This window comes from Arvicanthis niloticus, chromosome 2 (genome assembly GCF_011762505.2).
Source record: "Arvicanthis niloticus isolate mArvNil1 chromosome 2, mArvNil1.pat.X, whole genome shotgun sequence".
NCBI classification, from domain to species: Eukaryota; Metazoa; Chordata; class Mammalia; order Rodentia; family Muridae; genus Arvicanthis; species Arvicanthis niloticus.
The window spans coordinates 64,402,899-64,424,213 of NC_047659.1; the positions used below are offsets into that span (position 1 = coordinate 64,402,899).

At 43.1% G+C, this 21,315-nt stretch overlaps 1 protein-coding gene across 12 annotated transcripts in view; it reads left to right on the forward strand.

Annotated features, from left to right (window-relative positions):
- Window positions 1-19,432, forward strand: part of Agbl2 (AGBL carboxypeptidase 2) — a 42,788-nt gene extending 23,356 nt beyond the window's left edge. For 6 of the 12 annotated variants that reach the window (XM_076929190.1, XM_076929187.1, XM_034495652.2 and 3 more), the window contains 11 exons: window positions 584-737; window positions 3,517-4,299; window positions 5,563-5,719; window positions 6,557-6,683; window positions 8,074-8,174; window positions 9,973-10,103; window positions 12,203-12,269; window positions 12,892-13,014; window positions 13,492-13,599; window positions 15,716-15,793; window positions 18,550-19,432. In XM_076929190.1, the coding sequence (XP_076785305.1) occupies window positions 584-737; window positions 3,517-4,299; window positions 5,563-5,719; window positions 6,557-6,683; window positions 8,074-8,174; window positions 9,973-10,103; window positions 12,203-12,269; window positions 12,892-13,014; window positions 13,492-13,599; window positions 15,716-15,793; window positions 18,550-18,723 (2,003 nt within the window). In that variant the 3' untranslated portion in view covers window positions 18,724-19,432. Of the gene's footprint in view, window positions 1-583; window positions 738-3,516; window positions 4,300-5,562; window positions 5,720-6,556; window positions 6,684-8,073; window positions 8,175-9,972; window positions 10,104-12,202; window positions 12,270-12,891; window positions 13,015-13,491; window positions 13,600-13,653; window positions 13,800-15,715; window positions 15,794-18,549 lie in introns of those variants that run through there. The other 6 variants (XM_076929197.1, XM_076929196.1, XM_076929195.1 and 3 more) reach the window with 3 other exon arrangements.
- The last annotated feature ends 1,883 nt before the right edge of the window (window positions 19,433-21,315 follow it).

Here is a 21,315-nt window from a genome sequence, read left to right on the forward strand (position 1 = left end):
GGTTTCTCTGTGTAGTCCTGGCTGTCCTGGAACTCACTCTGTAGACCAGGATGGCCTCGAACTCAGAAATCCGCCTGCCTCTGCCTCCCAAGTGCTGGGAGATTAAAGGCGTGCGCCACCACCGCCCAGCAGGCATTTTGATTACATAGTTTTTGCCCTGTGGCCTGGAACCTGGCAGGCAGTCCTCCGACTTCAGCCTCCTCCAGGGTTCCAGGAAGCTGGGCTAGGGTATCAGTTTTCATCAACATCCTTTAAGATCAGGATTTAGATGGAAATGAGAAGTCTCTGCTGTGCCAAGGATCTGACTGCAAAAGAAGGTACTCTAAACCACTTAAAGACTTCAGAGTGGGGCACTGTTGAAAATTAAGGGCCTCTGCTTGGAGAGATGTCGGTAGAACACTGGCCTGGTAGTGAGGCCCATTACTATATGCAAAACCATCTAACGTCTATAAGGTCAAGGGTCCCAGTAAGGATAATAAATAATCCATTGAGTATTTATAGGATCGAGAGGGCTCAGTAAAAACTTGCTGAGTGAATGGGTTCTGAGTGGAACGTAGCCTAATGGCATCTTTCTCCTCTGTAGTGCCTACAGAAGGTACCTTTTTCACCAGTTCCAGAATAGGAGGCAAACGAGGAATCATCAAGGAAGTTGCTGTTACACTGCAAGGGCCGGAAGATAACACTCTACTGTTCGAATCAAGGTTTGAGAGTGGGAATCTGCAGAAAGCCGTCAGAGTGTGAGTACCAAAGGGTGGCAGCTGAGGGGCTGGGCGGTGTCTCCGGGAACAAGTTCAGGAATTTGGAACATTTGCAAAAGAGAGGTGCTAGGGAACTTATTAAGGGACTGACAAAGAACTGAATACTTATGACTAATTTTCCCCCAGAATAAAACATTAAGTCATTTCTGCTTATAAAAGGAAAAAGAGTTCATATAAAAGTTGTATCCATGGGCCAACAAGATGATGCAGTGTGTGAAGTCCCTTGCCTGTCAAGTCTACAGCCTGACTTCAATCCCCAGACCCCACGTGGAACTAGAGAACCAGCTTCACGAAGTTGGCCTGTGTCCTCCATACACATGCTGCGGCACACACATCCTTGTACACACAACAATAAAGATGACACATAAAACTTTAATATTTTTATTAGTAAAAAAACATGCAACATAAAAAGCTTTATATGTAAGAACTGTTAGCACTTTGGCATATATGCCAAATGCATATGTGTAATGTATAGAAATTACATATGTAAGTATATGTGTGTGCGCGCACACGAGCACGTGTGTGCACGTGTGCTTCCTTATTTTTATTTGTGAAAGCTTGGCACAGTGGTTTGTGCTTTTTGTGATTCCACCTACTCAGGTGTCTGAGGAGGGTTACTTATGCCTAGGAGTTCAGTACCAGCCAGGGTAATGGTCGGTGTAAGACCTTGTCTCTAGCCGGGCGGTGGTGGCACACGCCTTTAATCCCAGCACTTGGGAGGCAGAGGCAGGCGGATTTCTGAGTTCGAGGCCAGCCTGGTCTACAGAGTGAGTTCCAGGACAGCCAGGGCTACACAGAGAAACCCTGTCTCCCCCTCCCCCTCCCCCCCAAAAAAAGACCTTGTCTCTAACTAAGTGAAGCATTCATACAATTTTATTTTGTGTATATGTTGCACCTTACTTACCCTATCTTTAAGGGCCAATTAGAATAATTTTTGTTTAATTATCTTAAAGACTGAACACCCTTATGAATTATGTTTTTAAATATTTGTGGTCTTGCAGGATGAGTTCTAAAAAGAAAATTATTAGGTCAAAGGCTTTGGATGCTTTAAGCCTTGCTGGTTATCAGCACCTTACCTTCCACTGTGACTTCAGTCCCCTTCATCAGTATGTGGAAAGGCCTCTTTCCTAAATAAAGGAGGAAGGTTTATCGTTTAAAAATTGAACCCAGGAACAGAGTGTATTGGTGCATGCCTTTAATCCCAGTTCTCTGGAAGCTGAGACAGGTGGATCTCTGTGAGTTTGAGGCCAGCCTGGTCTATGGAGGATATTCTAGGACAGCCAGGGATATGTAAAGAGACCCTGTCCCCAAACAAGCAAAAACCAATTGAACCCTGGGGCTGGAGCAGTGGCTCAGCAGTTATAAGTACTCGTTACTCTTACAGAGAAGCTGGGTTCGGATCCCAACACCCACATGGTGTCTTACAAATGTTCATAGCTCCACTTCCAGGGGATCTGACCCTCCTCTTCTGATCTTTGCAGACACTAGGTACACACATGGTGCATATACATACATTCAGGCAAGACATTCATACACATAAATAAATCTGAAGAAAAATTTAAATCAATCCCAGTGCCTGACACATTCTAAGCACATGCCCTACCACTGAGTTATACCTACCCCCTGTCCACTTCTTATTTTAATATGTACTTTCTTAATTATACATAGGGTGAGTATCTTTTCTTCTTGCCATATACATTTCCTTTTGGGAATTCATTTTGCATCTCTATTTGTTGTTGTTTTTATTTGGGGCAGGGGAAGACCTGATTTATTAAGCCTCTGAGATTGGCCTTTACAGTCCTTCTGCTTCAGGCTCCAAATGCTAGGATTATAGCTGTTCACCACCATGCCTAGTTTCTTCCTTTAAAAAAGAAAATCTCTCTTTTGGAGAGGAAAGGACACACATATGTCATACCACACAAGCATGCATGTGTGCGTGCACATGTGGTTTTGTGTAGGTCAGAGGATAGCTTGCAGGATTCGGTTCTCTCCACATGAATTCTGGGATTCTCTCCTCTGTGTGGTTTCTGGGGACTAAACTTATGTCATCAGGCATGGTGGCAAGCAGATTTACCCAGTGAGCCATCTTGCCAGACCTAGTATCTTGCTCCCTTTTAGCAAAGTGAGTACATTTCAGAGATGTCTTCTCATATTCAAATTGATGATCAGAGATGAAAATAACACTAAGGTTTAAGGGTTTTCAAAATGCGACCTCGTCTGTAAGATGAATAGCTAGCACAGTCAAGCTCAGTGTTGGAGAAAAACAGACAACAGTGTCTAGAAACCGCCAGTGACCTTCCAAACCTACCAAAATGTTGACGGAACCCCCAGGCATCCCATGCAGCAGTAAACATGTTTGTTTGGCTTTTTGAAATGCATTTTCCCTAACGCCAAAAACCCTAGTAACTCAGGCTAGTCTCAAATTCACCGTATAGTGCAGGCTGCCCTGGAAATTATGTGCCTCCTTCTCAGCCTCTCAAGTGCTGGGGTTATAGGTATGTCCCACCACACCCAGCTCCCAGTGAGATCTGGGACTCTTCTCTCTCTGTCCCAAATAAACTTTCCCCCCAGAAGTTTCACTAGTTTATTATGTGACTCAGAGAAGTATGTAAGCTAGAAAAGAAACGTTTGGTGTAGCAGGCAGTTGTGGTCAGTCCATTGTTGTGAGGAGAAGACAATGCCTTGTCATACGCGCTTTGAGAGGGAGGTGACGAGGTTGTAGGAAGGTTCTTAGATGTTCTTTTCTTTCCCGTTACAGAGGTATCTATGAGTATGAACTCACCTTGCGAACTGACCTCTACACTGACAAGCACACGCAGTGGTTTTACTTCAGGGTTCAGAACACCAGAAAAGATGTTACCTATCGCTTCACGATCGTCAACTTGCTGAAACCCAAGAGTCTTTACGCAGTAGGGATGAAGCCTCTCATGTACTCTCAGTTGGACGCCACCATCTATAACATCGGCTGGAGGAGAGAGGGCCGTGAGATCAAGTACTATAAGAACAACATGGACGATGGGCAGCAGCCCTTATACTGTCTCACCTGGACCATTCAGTTTCCTCATGACCAGGACACTTGCTTCTTTGCACACTTTTACCCATACACTTACACAGACTTGCAATGCTATCTCTTGTCAGTAGCAAACAACCCCATCCAGTCTCAGTTCTGCAAGCTCCGAGCCTTATGCAGGAGCTTAGCAGGGAACACTGTCTACCTGCTTACCATCACCAATCCATCCAGGACCCCTCAAGAGGCAGCTGCTAAGAAAGCGGTGGTGTTGAGCGCCCGAGTCCACCCTGGAGAAAGTAACAGCTCCTGGATCATGAACGGCTTTTTGGACTTCATCCTTAGCAACTCTCCAGACGCCCAGCTCCTCAGGGATATCTTTGTCTTCAAGGTGATTCCCATGTTAAATCCAGACGGCGTGATAGTGGGGAATTATCGGTGTTCGTTGGCTGGAAGGGACCTGAACCGGCATTATAAAACTGTTCTCAAGGATTCCTTCCCTTGCATTTGGTACACAAAGAACATGATCAAAAGGTGAGACCTCTTTGCTGATAGTTCTGAGAATGCTTTGAGCGTTAGTGTCAGATAGATGCTCATACCTTGTGAGGAGGAAAGGCTCGTCTCTTGTTTTAGGGATTCGGTATGGCTTCGACAGTCCTTGTAGTCACCGGTTAATTTTCACACCTTTAAATCACATTGGGTCTCTTAAAGAAAACTGAGCATGCATGAACATGGCAGCTGCTTCACTCCCCCCCCCAACCCCCACCCACCCACTGGAATAGAATTAAACACTTAACACATGATAGATAGGCAAACACTCTTATCACTGAGCTATATCCTCAATTTAATCTTATTTTTGAGACAGAAACTCTCGCTGAACCTAGAGCTTCCTGTTCTGGCTAGGCTGGCTGTCAAGCCCCTGAGACCCCACCCACCCTCACCATGTTGAGCTTTTCCATGGATCCTCATGCTTGTATAATGAATGCTTTACCAACTGAGCCATCTCTCTGGGCCTTTTATTTCATGTTTGTTTCTGATGGAAGGTCTGGTGTGGGATTCACTCTGTAGACCAGACTGACCTCAAACTACAGAGATTTGCCTTCCTCTGCTAGGCGGAAGGACCTGTGCCCCCATGCTGGGCTCAGTTGTTTTATTTTTAAGTCAAATACTTGGATGGGAAAGATCAGGACAGTTTTACTGTTCCTATGAAACTGTAATCATACCAAGCTAACAGAGGCAAGTATGAAGGAACACACACTATAATCAGTGCTTTACACCTTACCTGCTCACTCTCCCCGTAAACCCTGCTAGGAGATTACCTTTGGTCAACATCCACTGTTGTATGCAATAAGGAAATTGAGTTCCAAAGCTGTTAAATAACTTGAACAAGGTCTCAGAGCTGTTAAGCAACAGGGTAGGCATTTGAACACAGGCTCTCTGACTCAGAAATCGAATACCACAAAGTCACAATATATTGCTCCTAATGGAGAGAAAGTAACAAATTATTCTTCACTTTTCAAGCCTGTGTGAAAGCAGCTTGAAGCTCTCAGGTAATAGCACCCGTCCTGAAAGAGTTTCCATTCCACTGAAAGTGAATGCCTAGCAGATAAGAGCTGAATGAAAGTTTCTAAGCACACCTGTGTGAACAGATATGAGACGCGCGTTGGGCAGACATGTTTGGTCAACACGTGAGGATTGCTTTTACTATTGACTGAGTCTGTGACCATAGGAAAGCAAGTGATTTAATCTCCTATGAGTCTGGAAGCCCACTGCATCCTTTTGCTTGCCCCTCAATAGACTTCTGGAAGAAAGAGAGGTTCTCTTGTACTGTGATTTCCATGGGCACAGCCGCAAGAACAACATCTTCCTGTATGGCTGTCACAGCAACAACCGCAAGAACTGGCTTCACGAGCGGGTCTTTCCTTTAATGTTGAGCAAGAATGCACCAGACAAGGTGAGCATGCTACAGACTGTGGGTGATGACAAGCTGAGCTGGGCATTAAAGGCAAAGGAGGACATCAGACTCCCAGTGAAAAGACTAACACCACAGAGACAGAGAGAGCTCTAGTCAGAGAATATGGGGGTAAGAAACATAAATCAAAAATCATATTTAGAGGTCGGGTAGTCGTGGGGCACTGCCTTTAATCATAGCACTCAGAAGGCAGATCTCTGTGAGTTTGAGACCAGCCTGATCTATAGAGTGAGTTCTGGGACAGCTAGGGTTCTTACACAGAAAAACTCTGTCTCAAAAAACCAAAGGGAAAAAAATCATATCTGGAGGAAAACCTAGATCTGAAAGTTTGTGAGAGAAAATAAATTATAAAACCCATGTGGAACACATGCGTATAACCCCAGTATTCAAATGGTGGAGGCAGGAGGCTTGAAAAATTTGGGGGGCCTATTATGTCAAGAAAAGACTTTAAAAATCCAGCTAGTACCTGATGGCAGAGTGTGTCAGTGCTCCCTGATTCCCAGGGATTTTCATCTGGCAAGATGCTCTGGGATTGGAGGCAAGTAAGGCTGGGTAGTGGTGGCATCTGCTTCTTTGCTTTGGAAGATCACAATCCACACTAAATGCTGTGAGGCCTGCCATGTCCCCGCCAAGGCAGCTCCTCACCTGCTACCACCACTTTAATTGCTCAAAATCAGCGTGTCGATGGAATATGCTTTAGGAAATAACACGCTAGAAGCTCCCAAAGAACCATTCTTGCTTCCTTCCGTATTAATGACTCTCAGACAGTCTTGAACTTGCTAGTTTATATAATTAACAGAGAATGGTGTCTCTCTCTAGTTCTCTTTCGACAGCTGTAACTTTAAGGTTCAAAAATGCAAAGAAGGAACAGGAAGAGTCGTGATGTGGCGGATGGGCATCGTCAACAGCTACACCATGGAGTCCACCTTTGGCGGGTCTACCCTGGGTAAGAGGGGAGCCCAGCAAGGGAAAACCAGGAGCAGGATTTCCTGGATGGCCGTAGGTACCCCAAACACCAATGTGGGATACAGTGCTTCACTGAGCTGCACACTACAGTGTTTGCTCTGGACCTGAAATCAGGAAGATTAGGTTTGGTCTTCCAGCTGCATTTATTAGTTCTGTGGCCCTGGGTCAGTTGTTCAACTTCTTTGACGCTCACACTCCCTCTAAGTGATGCTAATAATACCAAGACTATAAATATTGCTTTACTAGGCAGCACCCACCACAAAGTAAGACCAGAATTATTTTAAAAGAACTTGATAATCCATTATAATAGTGAACTGTTACATTGTCAAAGATTTTTCTGAGCCAAACTGATGCTAGGAGAGCTCTCCTGTTCAGAAATACACTATTCTAGAATAAGAGGTGATATTTCAAATTTACTTTTCATGTGTATTATATATGTCTCTCTGTTTAGTGTGTGTGTGTGTGTGTGCTTGTGAGTGCGCAGTTGTGGGCAGAGATCAGAAAAGGGTGTTAGATCCCCTGGAGCTGGAGTTACAACGCAGGCAGTTGTGCATGACTTAGTGTGGGTACTGGCACCAAACTTGGGTCCCGTGGAAGCAGTATTATTACTGGGCCATCTCTCCAGCCCTTTGAGGAGTGTTTTTTTTCTTAAAAAAAAAAAAAAAAAAAAAAGCTGTTCACAAATTAGATTTGCACTTAGCCAGTAAGATTTAGAAAGTTGTGAAGATGGAAGATGGCTTACCTGTTAAGAGCACTGTTCTTAAAGAGGATCTGGGTTCAATTTCTAGAACCCATGTGCTCACAACCATCAGTAACTTCAGTTCCAGGAGTCTGACACCCTCTTCTGACCTCAGAAGTCACCAAATATTTATGGTGAAGACATACATGTAGAAAAAAAGTTCATATAAATAAATATGAATATTTTAAAAATAAAAGCTGTAGGGCTGGACGGATAGCAATGGTGAAGAACGCTCACCGTTCTTTAAGAGGACCTAGGTTCAATCCTAGCACCGATGTCAGGCAGCTCACAGCTGCCTATAACTCCAGCTCCAGAGGAGCCGGTGGTCCTGGTCTCCCTAGGCACATGTACTTATGTACACAGAAACATAACTACACATAAAAATGTTATGTTTGCATTTATGTGTGTGGGTCTTTTGCCTAGACCATGTGCATGCACTGCATGCAGACTCCAGCAGGGGGCACTGGCTCCCCTGAAACTGGAGTTTTAGTTACTATGTGGGTGCAGGGATTCTAACCTGGGTTCTGAGGAAGAGCAACAAATGCTCTTAACTCCTAAGCCATTTCTCCACCCCCAGTTTATTAAAAAAAAAAAAAAAAAAAACTAATAAGAAATACTGATTTTTTTCCAGGTAGTAAAAGAGATACTCACTTTACCATTGAGGACCTGAAGTCCCTAGGTTATCATGTCTGTGACACTATTCTGGATTTCTGTGATCCTGACCAAACCAAGGTAAAAGTGGAGTGTCAAGAAGTATTGTACTGCCGGGCAGTGGTGGCGCACGCCTTTAATCCTAGCACTTGGGAGGCAGAGGCAGGCGGATTTCTGAGTTCGAGGCCAGCCTGGTCTGCAGAGTGAGTTCCAGGACAGCCAGGACTACACAGAGAAACCCTGTCTCGGGAAAACAAACAAACAAACAAAAAGTGTTGTACCACTACTCTGCTGTCTCACAGAGTCTACCTAGATGACTTTTCTCTCTCTCTCTCTCTCTCTCTCTCTCTCTCTATATATATATATATATATATATATATATATATAAAATATTATATATTATATATAGTTATATAATTATGTTTTATTATATAATATATTATATGTTATAATATATATGTTATATATATTATGATTATAATATATATAACATATATATTATATATACACCATATATATTATAATTATATATATTAACATATATAATTATATGTTATATAATATATAATTATATAAATTATATAATATATTATGTATTATATATTATATATTAATATATTATATATTATATACATACAATATAATATATATAATATATACATACAATATATATATTAACATAATGTTTTTTATCACCAGAGAAAATAGAACCCCTACCCTATAATCGGCCATTAAATGGTAACCCTTAATAGTCCAGCTAGAGAGAAGAGAACATCCTTTGGCACCCTCTCCTAACTTACAGGCTTAATCCTGTACATACTGGGCATACTTCTTTTTCTTCTAGTTCAGAAGAATTGCATACAATAGCACACTCCCTTTGCTAAAACGAACCCTGCCCGCTGCACTAGCGAATGCCCCAGTAACATGCCTCAGTAAGATTAGGCCTCACTAGTTGCTTTTTCTTTTCTATATCCTCAGTTTTCTCACCCTTTTATCCTTCCCCTCCACTGCAAGCATGCTCAAGCTTGCCTGTCTCGAATCACGAAGGTTTCCTTTGGCCATCTTCTTCCAATGGCTATTCCTTACTCCTTTGCTAAGTTTGAAAGGGGGTTTGTACCCACAGTAACTCATCTCTCATGTTCCTGTTTAAGTGCTGGCTTAGCCACACTACCTTGTGCACTGCCCGGAATGCAGTGCTTGATAAGGAGTAAAAAGGACGGTTTAATCAGCACAGCCCGTTCCTCTTGTGGTGCTGGACATGGGACGAAGAGCCTCCTCACTCATGTGGGGCAAAACCTCTTCTACTGACCTACGCCTGTATCCAAACTGCACTTGCTATGGGCCACTGAAACTGTTCCTTCTGTCCTAGTTAGGGTTGTATTGCTGTGACGAGACACCAGGACCAAGGCAACTCTTATAAAGGAAAACATTTAATTGGTGCTGGCTTACAGGTTGAGTCCATTATCGTTATGGTGGGAAGCATAGCAGCATGAAGGCAGACATGGTGCTGGAGAAGGAGCTAAGAATTCTACATCTTGATCCAAAAGTAGCAGGAAGTGAACGTCACACCTCCGAATAGCACCATTCCCTATAAGCCAGTGGGGGCCATTTTCTTTCAAACCACTATGCTTTGCTTGCAACTTAGGAAAATAAATGAAACAATTGCAAAAGTGAGCTAAGTCAGAGAAAAGTGTCTGAGGCAGTGCTCGTCGATCCGCTTTAAAATAATTTTCCTTTTATAGCCTATGTAACTTACCTGTTGCCATGTCCTTCATAGAAGGAATTACTGCTTACCCCATCAATAGACTAAGGGCCTTTCAGCATATACTCCAAACCGTTTCGTGAATAGCTTATAAAACTGTCTTTCCCTCTGCTGCAGTACACTCAGTGTCTCCAAGAGCTTAAGGAGCTCCTACAACAGGAAATCCACAAAAAATTGAATAACTTTGGACAAGATGTGGATTTAGAAGGAAACTGGAGTGACATTCCTTTGTCTGACATTGAATCCAGGTAACAAATTTCATTTCAAAGAAAATCTGGGATTGATAATACATCCTTGATCCCAGTACTTGGGAGGCAGAGGCAGGGGGGTTGGGAGTTTAAGGAAAGCCTGGTTTACATTTATGTGACATCCTATTCTCTTGTTTATTTATTTTTTATCTATCTATCTATCTATCAATCGATTGATTGATCAATCTATCATCTATCTTTCTATTTATTTTGAGACAAGGTCTTACTGTATCACCCTGGCTGGCCTGGATCTCACAGAGATCTGTCTACCTCTGCTGGATTAAAAGCATGTCCATGCAAATTAAATGCATGTCCACGTCCCGAGACCTGGGCCAGGTATGGTAGCACATGCCTTTAATTCCAGCAGTCTGGAAGGAGATGTAGGCATATCTCTGTAGGTGCAAGGCCAACCTGATATACAGAGTGAGTTACAGGGCAGCCAGGGCTACATGGAGAGACCCCTCTATGAGAACCCAGAATCTCAGAGTTCCAAGAGCCTCTAGTGGAATATAAAGACTACTTTCTTCCTTGTCTTCTCCATTGTTCTGGTCCCTGACAGTACCTTTGTGGATTTACTGTCTGATTTTAGGATGCAAGAGTGGGTCTAACTGGAGTCTGAGAAATCTGAGAATTCATTACCCCTTCCATTCCTCAGCCCACTGTACTAGCCCCTCTCTATTTGCAGCCTGTAAAACAAAGTGTCCTGTGTATGTCAGCTCACTGATACATAGAGCCCAGGAGAACCAAAGATAGCCAGACCCTCTCCACACTATAGTTGAGTCAGCAGGAGCACTGACCTATTTAGCTAAGAAGCAGAAGAAGCAGTTTGCCAGAACTGCTGAGTATAGGGTGTGGCTTCTCTACCAGAAAGTCAGATGCCACAAGGCTCTCTGGGGATCTACCTGTCCGTTCTCACAACTGCACAAAAAGGCAGGCTAGGAATGGTGAGATTGTTCTGTGTGTGTACACATGATTGACATTTTCTAGAACATGCTACAACTAATACCTCGATATCTATTTGCTAAAGTTGCCTGTTATCTACAAAAGGGACCACAGAGCCTATTGTCCAGCAGCCTTGAAGGCTCCTTCTTGACTGGAGAAGCCTTTGATAACAGCATATTGGAAATTAGATGACAGAAGATAGGGCTTCCTTCCTGCTCTGATGTGGTGGGACTCCTCGTTGCACACTGGGGGAGGGGGCAAAATGGAGAGAAGAGCTGGGTACTAGGAACTGAACTTGGGTCCCTTGAAAGAGCAACCAGTACTCTTGATCCCTGAACCATCTCTCCAGACCCCTCAAATTTTCTTCTGTGTTCTCTCTCTCTCTCTCTCTCTCTCTCTCTCTCTCTCTCTCTCTCTCTCTTTCTCCTTTCCTTTCTCTTTTTGTATGTTTGTTTTTTGCTTGGCATTTTGAGACAGGGTCTCACAGTGTACACCCGACTAGCCTGGAACTCACTATGTAAACCAGGATAGCCTCAATTCAAAGAACCCCACTTGCCTCTGCCTCTAGAATGCTGGGATTTAGAGATCCATACCACCAATTCCAGCTTGTTTTTTCTTTATTGAGACAGAGAGAAGAGCTGGGTACTAGGAACTGAACTTGGGTCCCTTGAAAGAGCAACCAGTACTCTTGATCCCTGAACCATCTCTCCAGACCCCTCAAATTTTCTTCTGTGTTCTCTCTCTCTCTCTCTCTCTCTCTCTCTCTCTCTCTCTCTCTCTCTCTCTATCTACTTTACTATCTCTTTTTGTATGTTTGTTTTTTGCTTGGCATTTTGAGACAGGGTCTCACAGTGTACACCCGACTAGCCTGGAACTCAAATTCAGCCTTCTTCCCCCTTCAGTGTTTCAAGTGCTGGTGTTACATAGTTAGTATTCTCTCAAAGGAAATGAAGAAAGAAAAGCCTCTTTTCTCAGGAAAATCACATTGCCTAGGACTACACACATGGCCCCTCCCACCCTCTGCCAGGTCTCCTTTGCCCATCTGGTCAGCCTTTGCTTTGCTATACTGATTGTGAACTCCTTGGTACAGAGTCTCTGCGTCCTTTAATACCAGTTCTTTCCTTGTCTTTCTCTTTGTTTTCCCCTTTTGGTGCTAGCACTAGTGGCTCGGACAGCTCCCTCTCGGATGGCCCTCCTATTCGTCTACTGAACATAGCAGATGAGGTGAGAGGGTGTTAATTCTTGTTCACACCCAAAACATTAAAAACCCAAACCTGCAAAGTACCCCAGTACTAGATAATTGGGGAAATGTTCCAGCCATCCTAGAATCTTCAGGACATATAGCACTAGTCCCAGGGTGCTATTCAGGAGGAAGGCACTTGCCTACCATGAGTGACTTCCTGGTTTCAGTCACCAGTGAGTCAAAAAGAAAATCAGAATATTTCCCTAGCCAGTCCCTAGCCAGTACGCTACCCCAGAGTATTTCACTGTGTCCTTTATATGCTTCTTGCTTAATTGTTGGGGCTTCTTAATGATAATACCAGGCTGACTATTGTAGCTACGTGTCAGTGGTCAGAGTGGTCTCGACCTGGGCCATCTGCTCTTGTGGCATAAATCACGAACATTTGGGATTTGATCCACATCCATGGGACTCAGGCATGTTCAGTCAGGGAACAGCCTCTGGAAAGAAAGGTGGCTGAGATATTGGTCCATTCTCCAAACCAACAAACAAGGCCCACATGACAGGCTACCGCGGGCGAGCAGACTGGTACCTGAAGTCTGTGTGTGAGATTAAGTGTAACTCTGCTGCCCCTTTGACCAGTTTTCTCTGGAATTTCTGAAACAGCTGAATCAGAAGATGGTGTTAAAGAATCCAAAAAAGAAGAGACTTCAGACTAGAAAACAGCGGAATGAGCAGTACCAGAAGAATTACTTGATGCGGGAGTTAAAGTTAACAGAAAATGCCCCAGTAAGCGGTCCCCGCTGCCTACATCTGCTTCTGCCGCTCGCTCGCTCGTGTTCCATAGATGAAGCAGGAGACAGGGCTAGAGTTTACTCCACACTAGAAGGGGTGGTGGGAAGCAGGGGTGCTTTCTATTTTGAGGTCAGAGCACTTCCTCAGGTCCTCGGATGTATCTGAGCAGATTTCAGCCTCAGCCCACGGGACCTCTCCTGTACTCGGCTCAGGCGCAGCAGGGCCAGCGCATGACTAAAACTGCTTCCGCAAGAAAGAGGTGGAATTGGGGTATGTTAGCCAGGGGTCAGCTAGAGTGGCTGGGTGGTTGAGATGAGGGGCAGGAGGGGCACACCTCTCCACCTTGTTTATAGCTACCGTACCCACCACGACCACCCTGCCCAGACTCTTGCTTTGTAAAGAGAGGATGCTTTCAAGAGTGTTTGGGTAACTAAGGGATGGATCAACTGAAAAAATTCTCAATCCTTGTAGGGAAGGGCAAGATTTGCTTCTACTCTGCAAAAGCAGCCTACTTTTTTGAAAAGTCCAGAGAATTCTAGCCCTTCAATAAGGAGAAGTGAAAAGCCGAGGCTCAATGAGGTAGTATTTTTGCTTGACTCTTTGTCACACAGATTCTCTGATTTCTCCAATTAGCACGTCAGTCCCACTAGGTGAAGAGCACAGTGGCCATCATGTCACCCGGAGGTGGAAAAGGATGCTTTGGATTAAAAACTGGAATCTTATATCAAATATTGATGATTTGTGATTTTATATCAAGAACTTAAGAAGAGGCTGCTCTACTTACCCATACATGCATCCATTCACACATGCACGCATAACAGACTCTGTCCCACCCCTGCTGTACAGCAGGTCCTTTACTGGACACTGAAGCATGAGAGGTGAACAAGATGTTGTCCTTTTCTCAGAGAGTTCAGATGCTGCAGAGAAAGACATACGGAGAAGGGGCACCCAGACAGTTGTCAGTACTTAAGAGACTTACAGTGTAAATCCTTGATTGTTACAGGATGTTGCCACGTGCCTGTAATCCCGGCACTTGGGAATTAGAAGCAGGGAACCAACAAGTTCTACAAGAGATCTAGTATGAAAAGGGGGGAAAGTGGGCTTCAGAGAGTAAATAGACAGTGGTAGGAAACTCACCTGGTATGTGCAAGGCTCTGAGTTCAGTTCTCAGCACTGCTTTTAAAATTGTTTGCTTAACCTGAATGACACAGGCCTGTGGTACCAGCCCCTGGAGAGACTAAAGCAAGTTCAAGGCAAGTCTGGGTTACTTAGAAAGACCCTTCTCAAACTATGGAGGAAGAGGTCCTGGAAAGATGGTTCAGCAGTTAAGGGCTTGCTGTTCCTGTAGAGGGTCTGAGTTCGGTTCCTAGCACCCACACCAGGTGACTCACAGCCATCTCTGACTCCAGCTTGAGAGGATCTAATGCCTCTTCTGGTTTCCAATGTCACTTGTATACACATGGCGCGCACACACACACACACACACACACACACACACAGCAGACTGGTTAGAAAATGAACCTTCCTTATGTAGAATGCTACTCTGTTGTTACAGCAATACAGGAAGCCCAGTGAGTTCAAAGTGCACTAACCCAGGGAAACCACCCCAGAGTACAACCATCTCAGATCAGCATTGAGAACTATTATGTCTAATATAACTGTCAAGAGCACAAGCTTTGAAGTCTGTTCAAATTCCAGCCCCACTCCAGCCCCTAAAACCTGACGCTTTTCGAGAGACATGACTCCACGATAGGAAAATTCCATCACATTATAAAAAGGTCACTGAGATGCTCAGGGAATAAAGGCGTTTGCTGCTCAAACTTGCAACCTGAATTTGGTTTCCAGAGTCCACAGTAGAAGGAAAAAAAAAAAAAAAACAACTCCCAAGAGCTGTTCTCTGACTTCCACACATGTGCCATGGATGCACTTGCCCACTTACACACACACACACACACCATATAATAATGTTTTATTATGTAAAATTATCTTCAAGCAACGGCTGGAGAGATGGTTCAGTGGGTAAAGGGTTTGCTGTGGGAGTCCAAGGACCTGAGCATGGATCCCTGGCACCACATAAAGCCAAGCATGGCAGTGCACACTGTAATACGGGTGCAGGGGCAGAGACAGGGAGGCCCCAGGGCTTTGTCAACCACCCAGCCTAGTGAACTGATGACCTCCAGGTTTAGAATGAAACTCAACACCTGATGTCTCTCTGGCCAACGACCCACTATCATACACATACACTACACATAACACAAATATACAAAATACCTTCAGGCCACATGTACCAGTGCACATATGAAACAATAAATTTCATGTTTACACTGAGATCCCATCTCTAAGACGTCTTGTTATATAGAGGTACATATTCCAAAATCAGAAGAAAAAAATCCTGAAATTCAAAACACTTGTGTTCCTAAGTATGCCTGAGAACTACTGCCATGCTAATGCCTGCAGTCTATGGTGGCTTAGCACTAGGGGGGAAACTAAAAAGTACCAGGCATGTAGTGGGCACTGAATAAACACTACTTCTCTTCTTCTGAGTTGTTACTTGTGTGTGCTCTGCCTTGCCTTTTGTGATGCATTGTCCCCATGAGTCAGCACGTATGAACAAAAGTCGCAGGACTAATGTGTATTCAGTGTACCCACAGTGTTCACAAGGAGAACTTAGCAAGGATGTATTCATTTATTTTAGACACAGTTAAGTGGAAGAGAGAAAGGCACCTCCCTGGATCCACCACTGACCAGCCCTAAGAATAAAGAAATAATTCAGGTACTTCCCCTCATTTATACATCTACATGCCAACAGTTAATTTTAGTTACTTTTTCTTGTTTTCTTTTATTTGTGTGTGTGTATGTGTGTGTATTTGTGTATGTATGTATTATAGTGTTTTGTATTATATTAGTTTTGTTTAAAACAGGTTCTCAACATATAGCCCCTGCTAGCCTGAAACTCGTTATACAGACCTGGCTGGCCTCATAGACTTTTGACCATTTTCCTGCCTCTGGCCCCCAACTGCTAAAATTATAGGTGTGCACCGACCACCACACCCAGCTGAATTAATTTTCATATATAGTGTATGATTTGGGTGAGTGGTGCTGTTTTTCCAGTGTTGTTTTCTCAGGTTTGTTCTGCCCAGGTGAACGTCTGGGGTAGTTTGTACCCTCAGGCTCAAACCACCTGGCCACTCTGGGGCCCAGCTCCCAAGATAGAACAGGACTAGAAAAGGCTCACACAGAGCTAACATCTGGATATCCAGAACTTAATTTCAACAACTCTCTCTCAGGCTGCCATCATTTTGTAGCTCCATGGCAGTATGTCAGTTGAAACAGTGACACTGGCTATGTAAGTTAATACATAAAATGTCACAGTTGGTATGTATGCCTCATAGCCAGCATTGACAATGATCATTCAAAACTGAAGTGTATAAATAGTTTATGTTGCTGTAATAGGATGCCTGGGTCTAGGTAACTTATAAACAAAAGGTATTTGTTTGGTTTTTTGTTGTGTTTTGTTTTGTTTTTGAAACAGGGTCTCTCTACATAGCCCTGGCTGTCCTGGAACTCACTATCTAGACCATGCTGGTGTCTGCCTCTGCCACCCAAATGCTCCAAGTGCTAGGATTAAGAGCATGGACCACCATCCCTGGCATAGCAGCCTCACTATATAACAGTTTTTTTTTTTCAGTAATTAATACAGTCCCACAAAATAGCCCAGCTCTATTAGAATTAAAATTCCTGAGTGAGCTCTTAAGGTCCTACCTACTGACACCACCACAGTGAGATTCAGAGGAAACAGGCCATGTTCAAATGGTAGTGGTGAGTTTTTGCTTTTCTAAAACAATAGAATTAGTTATATGTGTCCTTCTACCTCTCAGGCCCATTTGGACTTAGGGACAGCAACACACAGTGAGTTTCCCTTCTAAATAGCCCTGGGTTAGCTGCATGTGGTAGATTGTATCTATAATTCTAGCCACTTGGGAGGCTAAGACAGCTGTACTAATGAGGCCATGTCTCAAAAAAGGAGAAAAGCAGCTTAGGCTTTATATAGTCCTGGGTATGCCAGGAGGATATTCCTCACATGTATCTGGGTAGAACAAAATTGGAGAAACACTGCATTTGCTGAGGTAAATTGGGCATACAAGGATCAGTCCTCTCAACGTGGAGTCTCTGATGTCTTACAAGTCTTTTGCACAGGTTAAGTCTTGTGTGGATGCTCTCATTTCCTGTCCAAGTCTTCAGGAGGACCTGTAAGTGTGAGACTCCTAAAGACAAGCCAGATTGACAGACATATAGATTACCGTGGAATAGTACAAAGGGAACAAGGCTGAGAGAAATGTCAGTGAGACTGAAGGCCGAGGCAGAGGGATCACAAGCGTCGGGCCAGGCAATGAATTTGAGACCATCATCTAAGGCTACATGGAAAGACCTTGTTTCAAAAATAATAACTATAGAAGCTGAGTACAGGGTACAAGCTTTTAGTGTCAGTACCCAGGAAGCAGACATAGGTGGATCTCTGTCAGTTTGAGGCCAGCCTGGTCACATAGTTCCAGGACAGCCAGGACTATGTAGAGAGACCCTGTCTCAAAAAAAAAAAAAACAAAAAAAACAAATACAAAACAAAAAAAACCCAAAAAAAACAAAAAACAAAAAACAAAACAAAACAAAACAAAAAACAAATAAATACAAAGAAACAAACAAACAAAAAAATAGTATGGAGTAGAGAGATGGCTCAGCAGTTAAGAGCATTTGTTGCTCTTCCAGAGGACCTGAGTTCTGTTCCACCACCCACATGAAGGCTTGCAGCCATCCATTCCAGATCTGGCACCTTCTGGTGCATGTACAAACACACAGTAAAATCATTCATTTTATTTCTATTTTATTTTATTATAGATAAAATATTTTATTACAGATAAAGATCTTATTCTCTAATAAATAAAAAGTCACACTAAAGAAAGTTGCAGCAGAATAGTAAGTGGTGAGCTTGTTCTTATTCCTCACTCAGCAGTCACTGTTCCAACCCTGTAGATAACAAAACCATATGTACGACTAAAAGCTGCCAACTAGCCTGGAGCGTGAGAGTGAATCCTGTTGATGTCAGTGAGCAGGATGGATGCCAGGCAGACCTTTATCATTACTCCATCTTCTGGAACTTTCTGTGGAGTCTTTTTCTAACAAGAATGCAGTTTACCTACCATAGCATGTCAGGTATCAGGATTGGAAATGTGGGGCAGCCATCTTGACACACTAAGTTTTCCTTTCTTTGTGTAATGTTAGCAGACAGCGTAACAGTAAAAAACAGTCCTTCCACTTCCCAGATCAACTGTTGCCCATTGTCCTCTACTTTGCTGAGAAACTAGATCAAATTCTTGATTCCCCTCTGCCCTGCAATAGTGTTGATCATTTTGGTGTTCGGGGAGGAAATGCAAATGTTTCTAGCTCCTATCTAGTAAGACCAACCTCAAGCCTAACAATAACTTAGAAATTGCAACAGAAAGTGAATTCAACTCTTTTATCTTGTTTGTGCAGAGTAAGAAGCCAGGCTTTACAGCATCATGCTCTCCAAAGAGAAGCACAAACTCCAGCCTAGGGCCAGCTCCAGATGTGAAGCCAAACTGGTCTAAGACTAGATACTCTGCTGCAAGGAAGGACCATGCCGCCATGATGGTGTACCCATCCTTGCATATATACACATACCCCTAGATGGCGTGCTTTTGTTGTGACGCGCAGCTGCTTCCTCCAAAGGTTTTGGGTAGTTTTGTTGGTTTGTTTTGTATGCAATGCTGGGGACCAACCTAGGGCACTGAGCATACTAGGCAAGTGCCTTACCGTTGTGCTGTGTCTCTAGCTCTCTTGAAAAGGTTGTGGGTTACACACATTTTATAAAGGGGAAATCTATTAATAAAATGGAAGCTCTATTTGCAGTGTACTGTGTTGTACACTCACCACACACTGACTTGCACTCTGGACTTCCACTGTGCACTCTCCTTAGACGCATGCCTTGTTACCTCATGAATTTGGTAGTTTTTTTTCCTTAGATGAGATTATATTTTGATGTATAGAAAAGCCTTTATTAAAAGCCTGTACTCATAAAAAGACAGAATAGTATATATACCTCATTTTAACCAATAGATGTTTTCTCTAAAGTTAGATGCAAATCAGTTTTAAAAGATCAAGCTGTTTTAAATGTGTTTTGGGAATGTGCCATATGAAAAAGTCTTGTGTCGAAGTTTTCAAATGGTGACTGACTAACCAGTCAGACTGTGGTTATATTAGGTTTGTTCAAGATAAGGTATTCCTACATAGAAAAAAAAAACAATTACATGTATTACTTAGAATTTAATGTTGCTTATATTATGTTCAACAAGGTTGTGTAAATTTTTAACTCAATGATTAAAATTCTTTCTCTCTAGTTACTTCTCCTTGGTTGTTTTACTATATAATCTTAAGTTACACACCAGCCATTTGTTTTCCTTGATCCTTCATGAGTACCAAGCACAGTCTTCCAGCTACATGTCATGTCAGAATTCAGCGTATCATTCAAGGACAGTCACTCAGATGAGTGTGGTGGTTCAGGCCTAGAATGCTAGCACTTGGGAGGCAGAAACCATGAAATGAGTTCAAGGCCAATCTGTTCTAAATCCCAAAGTCTAGCCCAGCCAGGCTTACAAAGTAAGACCTTGTACATAAAAAGGGATGGGGTCTACTTCAAGCTAGGTATGGTGGCTCATGTGTGACTTTGTCACTCGAGATAGAAGACTTGCTGTGAGTGTAATGCTGAGTTACTGAGTGAGACTCAACAGACAGAGATCTCCTCTGCTCACGGAAGCCAACTCCTCTCTTTACTTTTATCTTCTTACATCAGAGTGAAAGTTTCCTAGCATGTTTTTCATTCGTGTGTGTATATATGTTCATGTATGTGTGGATACACATCCATGTATGAATATGTGATGGTTTGTATATGCTTGGTCCAGGGACTAGCACTGTTACAAGGTATGGCCTTGTTGAAATAGGTGTGTCACTGTGGGCTTGGGCTTTAAGACCCTCATCCTAGCTGCCTGGAAGCCAGTATTTTGCTAGCAGCTTTCAGATGAAGATGTAGAACTCTCAGCTCCTCCTGCACCGTGTCTGCCTGGAAGATGCCATGTTTCCCGCCTTGATGATAATGGACTGAACCTGTAAGCCAGCCCCAATTAAATGTTGTCCTTATAAGAGTTACCTTGGTCATAGTGTCTTTTCACAGCAGTAAAACCCTTTCTCAGACAGAATGGATGTATGCATGTGTGTGTGCATATCTATGCATGTGTGTACATGTTAATGTATGTGTTCATATGTCCGTGTATGTTGTGTGTACATGTTAGTGTGTGCACACCTATGCATATACATGTTCACAAATGTATGCACATGGAGAGCCTAACTCCAGTCCTTCTTAAACAGCCTTCCCTTTGGGGCTACACATCCAGTGGGAATATTAGTACCATCTGATGGCAGCATACCTTTTTCTGTTTGATTTTCCTTTTTTGATTTTTCCTTATTTGGTGTACATATGTATGAGTACATGCATGCACAGTGCACCTGTGGAGGTTAGAGGGCAACTTGTGGGAATTGGTCTTCTCCTTCCACCATGTGGTTCCTAGAAATCAAACTCAGGTCGCCAGGCCTTAAACTATTAGTGAGCCTTCTCACTAGCTCCCCATTCTGGTTTTGGAGAGGTGAGGTGACCACAGCTCTTGCTTGCTGTCTACATTGACAAAGTATCATATACAGGACACACCCAAGCTCACTACATAGTTGAGGATGACCTTTGACTCCCGAGCCTCTTTCCTCCACCTCCCAAGTACTGGAATAACAAGCATGTACCACTATATCTGGCCTCACCAAAGCTCTGGAAATGCTATAAACAAATGCAAATACGTAAGTCAATGACTGAAAGCAGCATTACTCAAGATTTTGTTGTTGTTGTTGTAACCATAACTGTTGGTGGAATAGAAATTCTATATAGATACAGAAGCTATTTAAGAACAAAAATGCCATGTGGTTTTAGTTTTTGTTTTTCTCCATTTGGCATTTATTCTAATTTTCTTCTTCTTGCTATGATAAGCACTATAACCAGAAGCAACTTGAGGGAGGAAAGTGTTTATTTGGTTTATAAGTCCCAATCATAGTCCACCATGGAAGTCAGGACAGGAGCAGAAGCAGAAACTTGGATGCAGGAGCTGAAACAGAAGCTATGGAGACATGCTCCCCCTGGCTTGCTCTCCGTGGCTTTCTCAGATTTTTTTCTTTTAAATATAT